Here is a 14,742-nt window from a genome sequence, read left to right on the forward strand (position 1 = left end):
ACACGTCTTGCGTCAGCGTGTTGACCTCTTCGCCACTGATGACAATGATTTGGGGCTATACAAAGGGACAGAACACGCCATCAAGCTTGTGCCTGATGCATCGCCATATGACTGTTAACCTCACAGATACAGCAAAGAGGATTACGACTTCATTTAGCGCCAATGCCAAGAGGTTCTCAAAAAAGGTATTATTGTGCCATCTTCCAACCCATGGCTCTTTCTAGTTGTCATTTTACAACCTACAAAAAAGCGATTCTGTCTAAACTATATACCACTTGACAAACAAGCCTTTAGTGTTGCACAGCCACTTCCACGAGTTATTAATATGATGGACGACATTTCCGGCCGCTCCCTGTTCCAATGTCTAGATTTGCGATTTGCTTATCGGCAAATGGGACTACGTCCACAAGATCAACCCAAAACATCCTTCCTCACGCATCGTGGCACATCTCAGTGGACTTGTATGCCATTTAAACTCAAGAATGCCCCTGCACACCGTATTCGAGAGCCTGCAGCCTCGTCACCCAAAATGTGGAGTTCGAGTTTATTTAGACTACATTCTTCTCTTTGCCACAACTTTTTTTGGAATTCATCGACTTGTTAGATGAATCACTTACGATCTTGCAGAATGATAATTTTAAAATTTCGCGTTCTAAGTGCCAATTCAACGTTACATCCCTGACATTTCTGGGTTTTGTCATTTCAAAAGACAGAAAAGGTCCAAACCCAGCGAAGATAGAAGCCATTTTGAAGATGCCTGTGCCCACTACTTCCAAGGCAGTGCTGTTGTGGATTCAAACTACCAAATTTTACAGCGAAAGCATTTATGAGATCAAAACTCGGGTCACGCGTGGCGCAGTAGTTGTCCGCTGTTGCCGGTGTCCGTAACCACGTTGCACAAAATTAGAAAAGAAACCTAGTACCAATGACACAGTCGAGCTCAAACTCGGGTTTGCTGGGTGCCAGCCCAGTATTCTACCACTGAGCTATGCCGGTGTTTGGGATTTGTTGGCAAACTTGTTTTAGGCAGGCTTGATGTCGGGAAAGCTATCTCGTTAGTATGACTTGTAAAGTGCTTTAAAACAATGAAATAACAACCAATCGTCGCATGATGCAAATAGCGTAAATAGTGGGTCGTCCAATGCTCCATCCCATTACAAAAGCTTGTTCTTGTTCCCTTATTATTGTGGCACATAACCGCTTCAGGCATAATTCCTCATCCTTGTCAGCCACTGCTTGAACAATTGGCACAAAGTTCCCTGCAAGTGTTTAGCCTATACCACACTTCTCAGAAGAATGACAAAAAATAGAGTAGCGAATGCCGGACTATTACCCAAAAATGTTTATTATTAGTGCCGTAATAGTTATCAAGCAAGTGTGCTTGCAGCAGTTACTCAATGAGTGTTTAAAAAACGCTCTGAAAAGCCGCTCTTCTAGCTTTCGCTGCAACTTTGCCGCACCTTCCGTGCAGGCCTAGCATTTGACAGCGAAAGCTGTTATGAAACCACAACTTCGGTCACGCGCAGTTGTCCGCCGTCGCCGGTGTCCAAAACCACATCGCGCAAAATTAGAAAAAAAAACTAGCACCAGTGTCACAGTGGGGCTCAAACCCGGGTCCGCTGGGTGCCATCCCAGAATTCTACCACTGAGCTACGCCTATGCTTGTAACTTGTAGGCAAACTTGCCTTAGGCAGGCTTGATGTTGGCAAAGCAATCGTGTTAATTCAGCTTATAAAGCGTTTAAAACAGTGAAAGAACAACCAGTTGTCGCACAATGCGAATAGCGTAATGAGTAGGCCGTCCAATGATCCCACCCATTACAAAAGCTTGTTCTTTTGAGAGAGGGCATGGTTTAGTGCCGAGGGCATCGTAAAACGAGTGGGCTGTCCAATGCTGCATCCTATCACAAAAGCTTGTTCTTGTTCTCCTTTTACTGTGGCACATACCCCATTCAATCATAATTCCTCATCTTCGTCTGCCACTGATGAACAATTGGCAGAAAATTCCTTGGAAATGTTTAGCAGATACCACGCTTCTCAGAAGAATGATGAAAAATAGCATAGCGAATGCCGGTCTACAATTCTAAAAATTTTTTAATGCCCTAGTGGAGATCGAGCAAGTGTGCTTGCAGTAGTTACCCAACGAGTGCTTTGAAAAGGCTCTGAAAGGCCGCTCTTCTAGCTTTCGCTGTGACTGTGCTGTGCCTTGTAAGAACAAATTGTAAGAATGGGAACTTTTCAGTGGTCTCCAGAGTGTGAATCAGCCTTTTATGCCAACCGCAAAGCCCTCACTTCTGCACCTATTCTTGGCTATTTTTATCCGTCTGCCCAAACAACTGTGACCACAGACGCTTCCGCATCAGCCCTTGGAGCAATACTCTCACAATGTCAAGATGGCAACAATGTCGTAATTGAGTATGCCAGCAAGGCACCAACCCCTGCTGAAAAAAACTGCATAGCAATGTATGGGACTGTCTTTAGTACATTGGGCCATTTGTCACAAATTTCGCCGTTCTTTGTTGAACAAGAAATTTTGTCTTCTGAAAGACAACTAAACAGTAGCATGCCTCACCTCAAATATGAAACCATTGCGGTGCTTTACCAGCATGCTGATGGACCTTGTTGAGTTTTAATTCACTGTGCAACACAAGCCTGGTAAGCAGAATGTGATCGCTGATATGCTATCACTTTTGTGATTCGCAGTGTCAACCCTGATATGATATATTCTGCGGACGTAAAGGTGGCCCATGTCACCTAACTGAAGCCGTTCCATCAGCGATACATTGATTCAGCACTTTTTCAAGCCCAGACTTTTCAGCTTACAATTCAACCGCTAATATTTCTGATGGATTGCAAGCTGAGACAGTTTTTTATGGCGCTTCCGGGGGTGATGATTCTCGGGACTGTCAACTCATCTGTATGCTTCTACTTCCTGGGACAATACACACGACGAGTCACACCGTCATGACCGCCCTCGGCGTATTGTTCAGCTGCTCCGGTGGCTCCAGGACAATGAGACTTAAAAAAAACCGTAGAGGAAAAAGAAAACAGGAGTTGGATTTGAGACTTCACGTAATCTGGCAGCCCTCTGCTACATGTCCAGCTTGCCGTGACGAGTTTTGGTATGTGGTTCCTAGGTGTGTCTGCATGCACCATAACTGTGTTAATGCCGTAGCTGCAGCATGTTAAAGTAATTTTCGTTATATCATGTCTTTGTCTACACTGCCGAGTCCTCACAACTAACTCGCGCTGTGCATCGTCCCACCGAAGTGAGAAGATGACTTCCTGTTGTACGTATAAACGTCGGACTCTGCCCAGGCGACGCTCCGAAAAATGCCGCCACCAGCGCCCCCATCGACGCTCCAGCTATAAATAGATAGTGCGAAGAGAGCCTTCCGCAAGCGAATGTGCCTCCCGCTTCGTCACTTTTGAGGCACGGTTTCCTGAAAATCAAAGACCTGGCAAGCTTCTTCCGTCAATCCAACCTCGCTTCAGAAAATTAGGAAGCTCATCAAAGCCAACTGTGGGTACAATGCAAAACATGCTTCAGTTATTTCGGCGTGCTCCAATTTAAGTGCAAGTGAGCATCGCATGACATCGAGTTCAAAGCAAGCACTCTGACGTGTATTCTTTAAAGGTGAACTGGAACGAAATTTGGCACTCCGCAAAAAGTCAATATATAGGTAGTCTAGCTAGAGGTAGTGCTGCCTGCTATATGTCCCCTTCGAAATACAAGCGCTTACCTTATAAAAAAGCTTACAAACGACGGTATTTTTGAGACCGAAACTAGAAAGAGGGACGCCATTACAGCTTACCAGAAGTGACGTGAATAACAAAAATCGTCTGCTTTGCGCTCCTCGAGCACGCACATTGCGGACCGACCACTTATAGTGTTTGTGTGTTTTATCTACATTAACTTAAAGGGGCCCTGAAACACTTTTTCAAGTAACCATACAATGAATTCACTGGAAGAGCTTATCACCTTACGATATTAGGCGCTGCAAAAATTCGAAGAATCCATCCAGTGCGAGTAGATTTGCAAAGATTTGTCACATGCTGCGATTGCATTCTTTCTTTTCTCGTTCTGACGAAAGCACTGGAAGCTAAGCAGGAAGGGATGGCAGGGGGCAAATAAACTACGTCAACCGCGCCTTGTGACCTTGAGCACTTTTTTCCTCCTTCGAAAGCGCAGCTTTTTCAGTGTAATCACGCATTTGTTGACAAGGCGGCCTCCCGCAACGATTTCTGTAACGGCCGAGCGCGCCATGTTCAAATCAGACAATGTCTGATAGATGGGCTTGCTACGTGTGATTATTGAGTGTCTAGTGTCGTTTGTCGAGAGAAGGGAAAGCAAGACTTAGCTGACTTTGACAATTTATTGTGAATTCCAGGCTTGTGCTGCGCTATAATATTTGGCACGTGTGTTGTCGGGAGCATGAACTACCGATCGGCAGTGTTTTCTGACGAGGCTCAAAAAGTGTTGCAAGGCCCCTTTAAGAAAGCTGCATAAACATGTATCTTATCGAAAGCTGGTCCGGGCTTCCCACAGGTGGGTTTGGAATGTCTGAGCCCCGCATTCAGTAATGCTGCTCGACTTAAACTTCACTTGCCATCGACTTCAATGCAGCCCGAACGCGTTTCGAACGCACTGTCTTTAGGTAGTGCCAAGGCAGCACAAACACACAGACGTGTTTCAAACAAGCTGTACTGAAAGCGTTTTCAACGCAGGAAAGAGTGATTCAGTGGCAGGAAGGATTACTCAAAAGGAGCGACGCGGCGGCGTTTTGTAGCAATCGTCATATTCAGTTCTGTCCGATTTGCCTGGGCACACCGCTAAGCTACGCGTCATCTGCTTGCTGAAAATGAAAGCACCAATTATAAATTAAATACGTAACTACTAGATTTTTCACTGTCGTTATCGTACCTCACCGTATATATACTACGTATTTATGGCCGTTTCTGCCAAAATAAAATTTCGTTGCAGTTGGCCTTTGACACCTTAATGCATTAAACGTGGGCATACACATGATGCCAAAGCGATGAAGTACATACACGAGCAATCTATCTTACAATCAGTGGTACAAAACTCGCTTTATGAATGAACCAGACTATTTTCGTCTTTGCAGCTGCATTCTCTATCAATCTCTCGCTTCCTGTGCATTGAACTGTTGCTAAAATATTAAGTTGACGGTTGTCTTCCGTTTCTATATACTGCAAATAGGAATACATGCGTGCTCACTTTCTCAGTGAACACCGAAAAGCAAGACCGAGGTCCCCAACATGGCTCCGGCAATCACGGAGACCAACGTAAAAAATACCAGATTGTGATCACGATAAACACTTTTGGATTTACCTGTTTGTGGTACGTGATCGGATTTCCTAGTTAAAGCCGGAACTTACAGCCTTCAAAGCCCTATGTGCGTAATGCTGCGCGGTGCTGACCACTTCAGATTATCGGTGATCGTTGCGTGTGCAATGTTTATCACGCACGTCAGCTGTCTACTGTTGCACGGCACGCGCCAGGGTCAGAGGCTCTGTTAAGCTTTATAATCAGCGTTACCACAGTTCTCTGCGATGGCCCGTATCCAGCGCTCTCGCTGTTCTATTTCATGAAAGCTGTAGAAATCAGCAAAGCTGAAGTCTTTTATGTCCATGGCAATTCACAATGCAACAGAAGCATCGACCGGGGTCTTTTTTGTAAAGTGCACAGCTGTTGCGTCTGCTTTTGTTTTCGCCAGCGTTCTGGCGAGTGAACCAGCAATCACTTTTGGCGGTTCGGTGACGCGTCCAATCAGCGGAGAGAAATTCGTAGCTCTTTTTTAAGTGTTCAATGTGCAAATACACCTAATAATTAGCTGAATGATCGTTTCATACACTGTAGTTACACCTGGTTGTGCAACAAACTGTGAAAGAGAGTCTGCCTTCGCACTACTCAAAACTGCCTCGATAGGTGGCGCTGTGTGTCTGCAAAATTTAGGGAGCCTACATGAACGGCCGTTTTTAGGGTGATGTCAGCCTTTGACCCACTACATGCCGCCAACGCCCCGCCGCCCGCCAAAACACAATGTTGCCAGACAGCAACGCCGCGCTGTCGCCCCATCTTGGTGCCCGCACTGCGTCTACGCCCGGTTGCGTTTAGTTCTCAATAATACGGCGTCGAACGTTGCGGTAGCGTGTTAAACGCTGCCGGTGAAGCCTAAGAATGCCTGGATGCTGCGTACCGCTCTGCACTAACCACAACAGAAAGGGGGTGCGAATGTTCCGCTTCCCAGCGAGCCCTGGCCGACGACAACTATGGCTGGCTCAAGTGAAGCGAGACGGCTGGGAGCCCACCAGTGCGTCTCGTATTTGCTATGTGAGTACTGCGTATTTCGTTCACTGTTTTTTCCTGCGGCACACGTATATGTGTTTCGCGGTGTTCGCGAATGAGTAGATAACCGAAGTTGTCGTTGCTGCGTCCACGCATTGCGAGTAGGAAGCCCACAAACGGGACGCATCCGCGCGTTCGTACGGAGACGCGCTCGCTAGTCTGAGCTGTTGCCACGCTTGCGTTCGTGTCAGCGTAACCTCAGTATTATGTCGCAAGTGTTTGTGTGTGGGCTGCGAATTTCTTCGTGCGCTCACTTTGAGAACTGGGTCGCTTACACGACCCTGAGAACCGCCGCTGTCACTCGGTCGGCTCCTTTTTGTTGCGCCGTACTTCGCGTAGCTGGAGGGAGCGGCGGCTGGCTCCAAAATGGCGGCGCACAGAAAACTATGCTGAATTTGGTGAAAGCTGGCAACAGCGTGCCCCGTTGCCCGCTGGTTTTGGCTGAGTTTCTTGAAGGCACTTATTAAGATGTCTCCACCCTAAAAACGGTCGTTCATGTAGGCTCCCTAGCAAAACTCCAGAGTCTGACGTCTATCTGACCTAGCCTACTGTGTAGAAACCTTCTTCAGCCTGCAGGCAAGACCCATGCTCATAACAGAAGTGTCTGCTCCAGTGTCGATTAGCGCCATTACTTCTTTGTCATCCACGATTACTGCAATGTTTGATGTTACCACTTTTCGTACCACGTTTGATTGCGTCTGTACATCTTTTTGCTGCCACCGCTGTCGTCATAGTGGGGGATTTTCCGTACAGTGAGCCTTAGCGGCCTCACCTCCGGAAGTGGCTGAACTCAGCTTTCCCAACCTGCAGGACAGGGTGAGTGGCGTCTAGGAGCGCCGCGTGAACAGGCTGGGCTCTGAGACCTGCAGCGAGCAGGCGACGACGAGCGGGGCTCGTGCGGCCGATGTTCGATATTGCGACGATTCAAAATGAAGATCTCTATTTCCAGTAGTGACTCGCCAGGTCGTGGACGAGAGGCATTTGGCGAAAATCCACGTAGACTGACACTACGGTATGGACATGTTCGATAGACATGTCCGGCTTCCCCACAGTGAAAACAAAGGGGCCTGCGGTCAGGTGTAGGCCAGATGTCACTCTTTTTCGGTCGTGCTTCGGCGACCAACAGCGGGCTGCGAGGACTGCCTACCTCCATTTGATGAGTGCAACGCTCATTGGGGTAAAACACGGATAATGGAGGGCATCGCATTGCTTCCGAGTAGCTCATTTCGACGCAGTGTCACTGTTGTTACACCTCGTTCTGTAGGAGAGCGTGAACGGCTTGTCATAGCTCAGCGCGTACCATCTTTGCATGGCAGTGGCTTCCTTACAGAAGTCTGCAAGTGTAGTAGGCGGGTTTCAAATTAGGCCAGTAAAAATCTCTTTGACACCACGCATTATGTGGCGAACTTTCTTGGATTCGGTCATAGAGGGCTCCACACGCCTGAAAAGCCGATCCATGTCCTTTATGTAGGTTGTCACCCTTTTGTTAGGACCTTAAACCCTTGCCTCTATGGCACGCTCTGCTGTCTCCTTCCTGTCCACTCGAATAAAGGCCTTGAACTCATCTTATGACGTAAGCGTTGCTTCGTGGTTCTCAAACCAGGTTTCCACGGAGTCTTCGAGAAAGTAGTACACATAGCGTAGCTTACTGTCTTGGGTCTAATCGATGATGGCGACCCGGTCAAAATGCTCGAGTCAGTTGTCAGCATCTTCAAAAGCATCTCTGTGAAATGTCTTCGGCATCTTGGGTTAGTTGACAACCAGGTGCGCTCGTACTGGGGCGGTGACGTTAGGGGTGTTTGGTTCATAGTCCTGTGTCGTTCAGGCAGTAAACAGTGCTGTGGCTCGAGCCCCTGGAGACAACTGGAGTGTACGTGCACAGGGGTAAGCTCGGTTGAGCTACTCAATGAACTTGCGTCTGGGGTGCTCTCTGGAGATTGTATTATCTACCGTACCCAGCACTTCCACCAGAAAATGTCGCAAAGACACAGGGACGCGGGTGCAAAACGGGGCGTTTACTCTCGGCACAAAAGGCCAAAACAAACACCAGAGCATGTCTTGTCTTGTCTCCTAGGAGATCTTGGCTCATACCCACATGGGGGATTGGCCACACTGTACCTCATAATAGATCATTTTTTACAACGCTTGCTAAAAAAATAAAGAACAATAATAATGTTCCTTTGAAAAAACGTGAAAAATTGCAGAAGAATGCGATAAACCAGATTATATAGAACAAAGTAACAAGAATGAGGAAGGGGGAGAAAGAATTGGATATATCTGGCAGTACCACTAGCAGCGTATCCTTCTGGTTGCCTGAATGAATTTTAGCGCTGACAGAATAGCACTGCATGTGCACATCGAACTACTTTGTCATCCTCCTTCGAGATGCTGTCCACTATAACTGCCAGCCTACCTTGCATCAACATTGCAGTAATAGCAAACTATTTTTGTAATACTTTGTTAGCCGTTTAGCAACGTGTGCATTGTTTCACGATTGACCGCACGCTGTTTTCTTGTTTTATTTGTTGTTTTTCTCTCTTTGTAGTTTGCTTATTTCATGTAAACCTGAAACTGATATAATTGTGATGCATTTTCTTTTTATTTCCTAATTTCTTGAAGTTTTGAAAATGGACGTCAAATTGTTTTTTCATGTTTGTGCTCTGCGGATTTGTAATGCCAATTGAAAAGGGGTAGGAGCCTCATCAAACTGCTAACATAGCAGCTTTCTGCTCTTATCCTTGCGTTTTCTTTTTCACAACTTCGTGAAGAAAATGCTCAATAAAAACTGAAACTGAAATGTGTTGTACAAGTGCCCTTTGCCAGCAGGCGCCAGAACACATGATAATCATAGTGGCTTCGTGGTTCAAACCAATTACCCGCTACAAAAAGCACACACACTACTGCACCTATTCTCTTAAGGCCACATAGTGGGTGCAAAAAAAGTTCGAAAAGGTTTCATACACTAAATGTTGAAGTATGCACTAGGAACAGGATGTCTTAGGATCCCCTAATTTTCTGTGGTTTGACGTAACTGCCTAGTGATGTTGCAGAGGTCAAGCAAGTATTGTCGGCATCAGAGAACATTTGCAGGGCACGCACAACAGCCCAAATGACACCCGGCGATGACTATTGTTAGTCACCGCTCTAGCTCTGTTAGCTGCTGTCAAGGTGGGTTTCCTCGCTGCCTACTCCAGGATTGTTTTTCTTTCTTCTGAGGGGCACACGCTCAAAGTACCCACATCCCATCCTTTCATTCTTCACCGCCCTTGAATCCCCTTTTTTGAAAACAGTGCATTGAGCGACACCAAACCTTGAGCGACTATAGTTTCAGGCAACAGAATCGAAAGTTGGGCTAGTTGGGCTCTCTTCCTTTCTGTTTATTCGTGCGCTTGAACTGACAGTGTTATAGTTCTAGGCATATAGAGTGTGCAGGGTTACCCTTCAAAGCTATGGTTTGTGGTAGCACCCCCTTCTTATCATGTATGGGTAAAGTGGCTGACTTTGCGCCCTCCTCTCGCTCTCTCTCCCCAGGTGCACACGCTCATGGTCTCGGACACTGCCCCGGTGTGAGGCGCTAGTTCCTAATGGTATTTATGCAGGCATTTTGAACTGACACAAAATTAGTAGTGGTAGAGTATTCACAATTCAATTTTGGCATTACCAGACACAAAGTTACAAATTACTGCAAAAATGTCACGAACAAAACTTTCGCTGCCAGGGGTCCTGTAAAAACTTGAACAAAAAAATACTCATCGACGATCACGATAATTATGCGAATTACGTTGGGCGAGCTTCGTGTTAGGGCAAGGCCAGCTGTGTTTGAAGTTTTGGCTTTCCATAAAGTATGCACTACACCGCCCGTGAACAGGCCACAAAGCTCGGCTTGGCAGTCTCTACGTAAGACTAGCCAAGTGGTGCAAGGTCTCACCTGCGTTTTTCTGGACCCCAATAAAGTTTCAATCATTATCATCACCAATCATAAGTTCTTGTGAACTAGAACAGCACCCACCATGCCATTATTCACCTTTCTGTGCGAGGTACCCGCTACACGTTTGTATGGTATTGTATGGTATTGTGCGGGATTCACATGAGGGAGAAATCCCCGGAGGAGAGGCGAGGCGCATCACATGAGACAACGACGTCACGGGTTAGTGTGTCGATGCAACCTTCTTGCGGCTCCTCGGGGGAGGCGGTGGTCGTTTCTCCGAACGGTCGAACGATCCCCATGCAGCGGGGGATGTAGTGGAATTTCGGGTGGGTCTCCGGCCACATCCTAGCCCCCTCTCCTGCAGTGCCTGCAAAGCCCGGCGGCGGTGGATGTTCCAAATATTGCTCCGGACTTGCGTGCAACGTGATGGCGAAAATGAACGACGAAGTACCTTTTTTTCCTTTTCTCTCGTGAAAGAATATCATCACTTGTGGGACATCCCTGCAGATGACTATAGTAAAACTAACCTAAAGAATGGTGTGTGAGAGACTATAGTCAAACAGATGATGGAGCACTACCATCTCTATGAAGTGATATTTAGTTTTGTTTTAAAGTGGTTCTTCTGATAAGAATTGTGACATCGCCTGCTTTTGTTGTTGTTACTGATGCTGCTACCGCTTGTTCAGCCTGGTGGAGATGTCTTTTTTTATAACGAAATTTTTCTAACGGGCCTCATTATTCAAGATTGGACACCTACAATATAGGCAGCAGTTGAATCTGAGAGCTGCTTTATATTTTCAGAAACATGAAATACTTCACATTTTACTTTATCAGCAGCACTGATACAGCAGAATCTTAGGCTGAGTTCACATAGTGAAGACAGAATTGGTCTTCTATTACAATGTGTTTCGAACTTATAATGAAAAGCTTGTGCAGATAATTATCAAATATTAATAGGCAAGATCCCTTTCATTCTCGGTTGTTCTCATGAGAGAAATGCTATGATAGCATAATTTCTTCGTTCACGGAAAGCCAACCAATTTTGAAAGATACTGAAATTGCTATCGAACAACTCAATAGTAGTATTTGACGAGTCATAGAAACTGTGAGTAATTTCGTAGTAAAAAAAAAAAGCCGTTGTCAATGACGCAGCCCGCAATGTCGTTTTCGGTGAGTTCGTTTATGAAAAAAAAAAAAGCCTGTGGTGGCGAGTCAAACCAAGAGCAACGCCGCATCTGCATTTCGCACAAAAAAATGACATATAAACAAGAAAGTTTCTAAAAGCAGCAAGGCAGCAGGTGAGTGCAAAACGGGCACTTCTTTCGAACCACACTCGCACTTTTCTGACCCAAGAAACACCAGCGCTTTCCTCCTTCTCCAGTCAAGACAACGCGGCTTTGAAACCCCTCCAAGATGAAAGCTTGCCGATATCTATGGCTGTGATCAAAGAATTCTTCAGCGCTCCCGCTCCATTATATGGTGGAGGCTCTGGCCACACTGATCTCCCACACTGTTCGCCTTGTCAGTGTGAGTAAGGGATTTTTGTGGGGACTTATCTTCGCCTGTTGACGTCACTAGGCTCCGCCTTTATCCCCCGTATATTTTTCCCTCAAGTGAATCCCGCCTTAGTTGATGTTGCATGTGGCTGATGACAACGAACAATTGTGGCAGAGGGTGGGAAGCAGTCAATCACACACTCATTGAGCTATTAACATTTTACGATAACTGTTGTTAGTTTACTCTCCTGCTATACTATATTCCACAGGTTAACGCAAGTCCATACATAACATGACACCTTTTTCGTGTCTCTCAGTTACTTCATCAGTGCTCAATACAGTAATGAGCGCTCAAAGGCAGCGCTCTAAAAAAAACGAACATAAATTATTTGTGGCGGCAATGCTGGTCCATGTTGGTCCACGTTGCTGAACATGGGCCAATATCTATCACAGTTTCGCAACATTACTTCAATATTGCGTGCAAATGTTGGCATAACACTGCTGAATGTCAGGCCATAAGTCACATTTTTTTAACGATGAGAAACTTCATGTAATTTTGGCAATGTTTACTACAATGAGATGTCAAGAATAACCATTCGGGCAACAAGCTATGGCATTTTCGCATGCGGAGAACAAAGGAGCTATGCTGTTTTGAAGATCAGTCGTGGCACAAAGAGGCTCTTAAGTTGCTTGGCAAGCAGTCTTGACTGCCAATCACCAGAGCAAATTTGCTACTATTCAATATTTAAATAAAGAATTTTAAAAAATGTGCATACCAAAGATGAATTCAAATTTACGTACCATCTCACAATGATTATTTATTGTAGTCACTGTAATGCCACAAGTGTGGCATGCAAACCATGAGTACAAGACCGTGTGTTAAAACTAGTACCTCCTGCATGACCCAGAACACAAACGGCGTGCATTGGAGCTGCAAAAATTTAGTGCCACTATTCTAGAACTATATACTTTCTCATATACTTTGCAAGCTGCGGCCTTTGGTTGTTCGGATAAGGCATCTATGTTCACACTGTTATATTAACAATAATTGGCTAGATTTGACATCCCGAAATTATATCATTATGAAAGACACTGTAGTAGAAGGCTCCAAAAATTTTGACTACATGGGATACTTTAGCATACACCTAAACTTAAGTACCCAGGCCTTAAACATTTTCGCCTCCATAAGTTCACATTCTTGGTTGCTTTTATGCAGAACATCAGATTCTCTGCGAAAAGGAAATGTACCAGCCAATTCCAAATCTGAAGACGACTTTGTGAAAATAAAAATGCAACTCCAACTTAACGAGGTCGGGTACTGCTGCTTTGTAGACATGGCATGAAAAGCGGCTGATGTGGGAATTTAGAAACTGCTTAGTGGCATAAATACAGAAATTTCTTAAAGAGGGGCCCACATCTTGCCATGATGGCCATTTTGTTTTTATAAATGCAGGCTTCATTTTCAATAACATAACTAAAATTGTGTTCTGAAGTGCAATTTAAAAGGTAACATGGGTTCTCAGTTCATGTAATTGCATTGTTCTTCCGAGTTCCCTAAAACTAGTCGAGCAATACTTCTAATTTAAGTAGTCTCACACATAGAGGTGAAGCAACACAGGTACATGCGACAAGATAAAAAGGCATATTAAAGAAAATTGAATGCCCTACACTGAAGTGTCGACTAATTCAAATATATGATGTCGAATAGCTAAATCTCAAGGGGAGACACTTGTAGAGGGCGTTTCCAGCCTCCCCCCACCCCCACCCCCCATAGGTATTTGGACCACACTGGAGCTGTTTAAACATCAGACATGTCAACGATAGCATCGAAAGTTGAGTAGTTGGTACAGCAGCATGGTTGGGTGTAGCGCATGTTAATGTGAAGTATGCATAAGCGAGGCATCGGCACCTTTTACAGACAAAGAGTTTGCCTATATTCTCAGCACTTGTGCCATTATTAGGTGTTAGTTTGGCTATGTTACTTTTTCCATTAGTTTTCAACACTTCTCCACAATGCAGACACATTTTTTGTATTTTTGCTTTTATGTTTATGTATTCTTGAAATAAACTTTTCTGTTGTGAGTCGGAGTTCGACAGCAGCCAGCCATTTATTCGGCCACGGCTATCCATCACAGGCTGTGAATGTGCAGGCGGCACGGAAGTGCTGAGAGGGTTCCAGTAGAACAGGCTGAACCACATGACCCGGTTCCACGCACAGCATGTGCATGTACTCATTCACATCGAGGTCTTCCAGTTTAGCTGCCATTTTAGCCCATGGGTTCCACACGACTGCAAATACAAGCACACAGAAGGTCTATACAACCTCATTGTAACCAAGTTACATCTGCCCCAAAAATATTTTATTGTATCCGGAAACACCTTAAAAATGTATATGTGAAACACTGCATCTGTGACAAAACTAGTTTTCATTTACTTCATTATAGCCGATAATTCAATATACTCGCATTCATCATATCGAGGTTTAAATGTAAACTCACTCAACACACTATTCTTGTTTATGCATGACGAGTACCAAATACTGCCTCGTTTCTCACCATTTCAAATTTCATCCCCAGATACCATTTCACAGACCTCATAATCAAGACCTTTGTACCATAGTGCCACATTCCTTCCTCAAGTGTTATTCCCGCCCCATTACACTGTCAGTAATTCTCAGCACAAACCGCACCTGCAGTGTTCAGCTTTAGGAATGTAGCAGATCGTTTTTAAAGATTGCACCCACTTCGGGAACATTACAGATTATTCTGAAACCTAGGCGGCCGCTAGGGATAATGCTAGATTATTCGACGGCACGCGTATTATTGCTGACACACTTCACGGCTTGTCAGTTGATCGACGGTCGACGCTCTGTTCACGGCTCTCAGTGCCAGTGGGCATCGCATCGCTGTAATCTGACCTTCAGTTTATGGGCCACAAGTTTCTTCAAAT

The 14,742-nt window shown here is 45.2% G+C and overlaps 1 protein-coding gene across 13 annotated transcripts in view; it reads right to left on the reverse strand.

The window, feature by feature from the left end:
* Window positions 1-8,364: 8,364 nt before the first annotated feature.
* Window positions 8,365-14,742, reverse strand: part of LOC119180580 (uncharacterized) — a 161,873-nt gene continuing 155,495 nt past the window's right edge. For 11 of the 13 annotated variants that reach the window (XM_075876058.1, XM_075876054.1, XM_075876060.1 and 8 more), the window contains one exon: window positions 8,365-10,664. In XM_075876058.1, coding sequence (XP_075732173.1) covers window positions 10,453-10,664 — 212 coding nt within the window. In that variant the 3' untranslated portion in view covers window positions 8,365-10,452. Of the gene's footprint in view, window positions 10,665-13,882; window positions 14,083-14,742 lie in introns of those variants that run through there. The other 2 variants (XM_075876052.1, XM_037431685.2) reach the window with 1 other exon arrangement.

This window comes from Rhipicephalus microplus, chromosome 10, assembly GCF_043290135.1.
Source record: "Rhipicephalus microplus isolate Deutch F79 chromosome 10, USDA_Rmic, whole genome shotgun sequence".
NCBI lineage: Eukaryota > Metazoa > Arthropoda > Arachnida > Ixodida > Ixodidae > Rhipicephalus > Rhipicephalus microplus.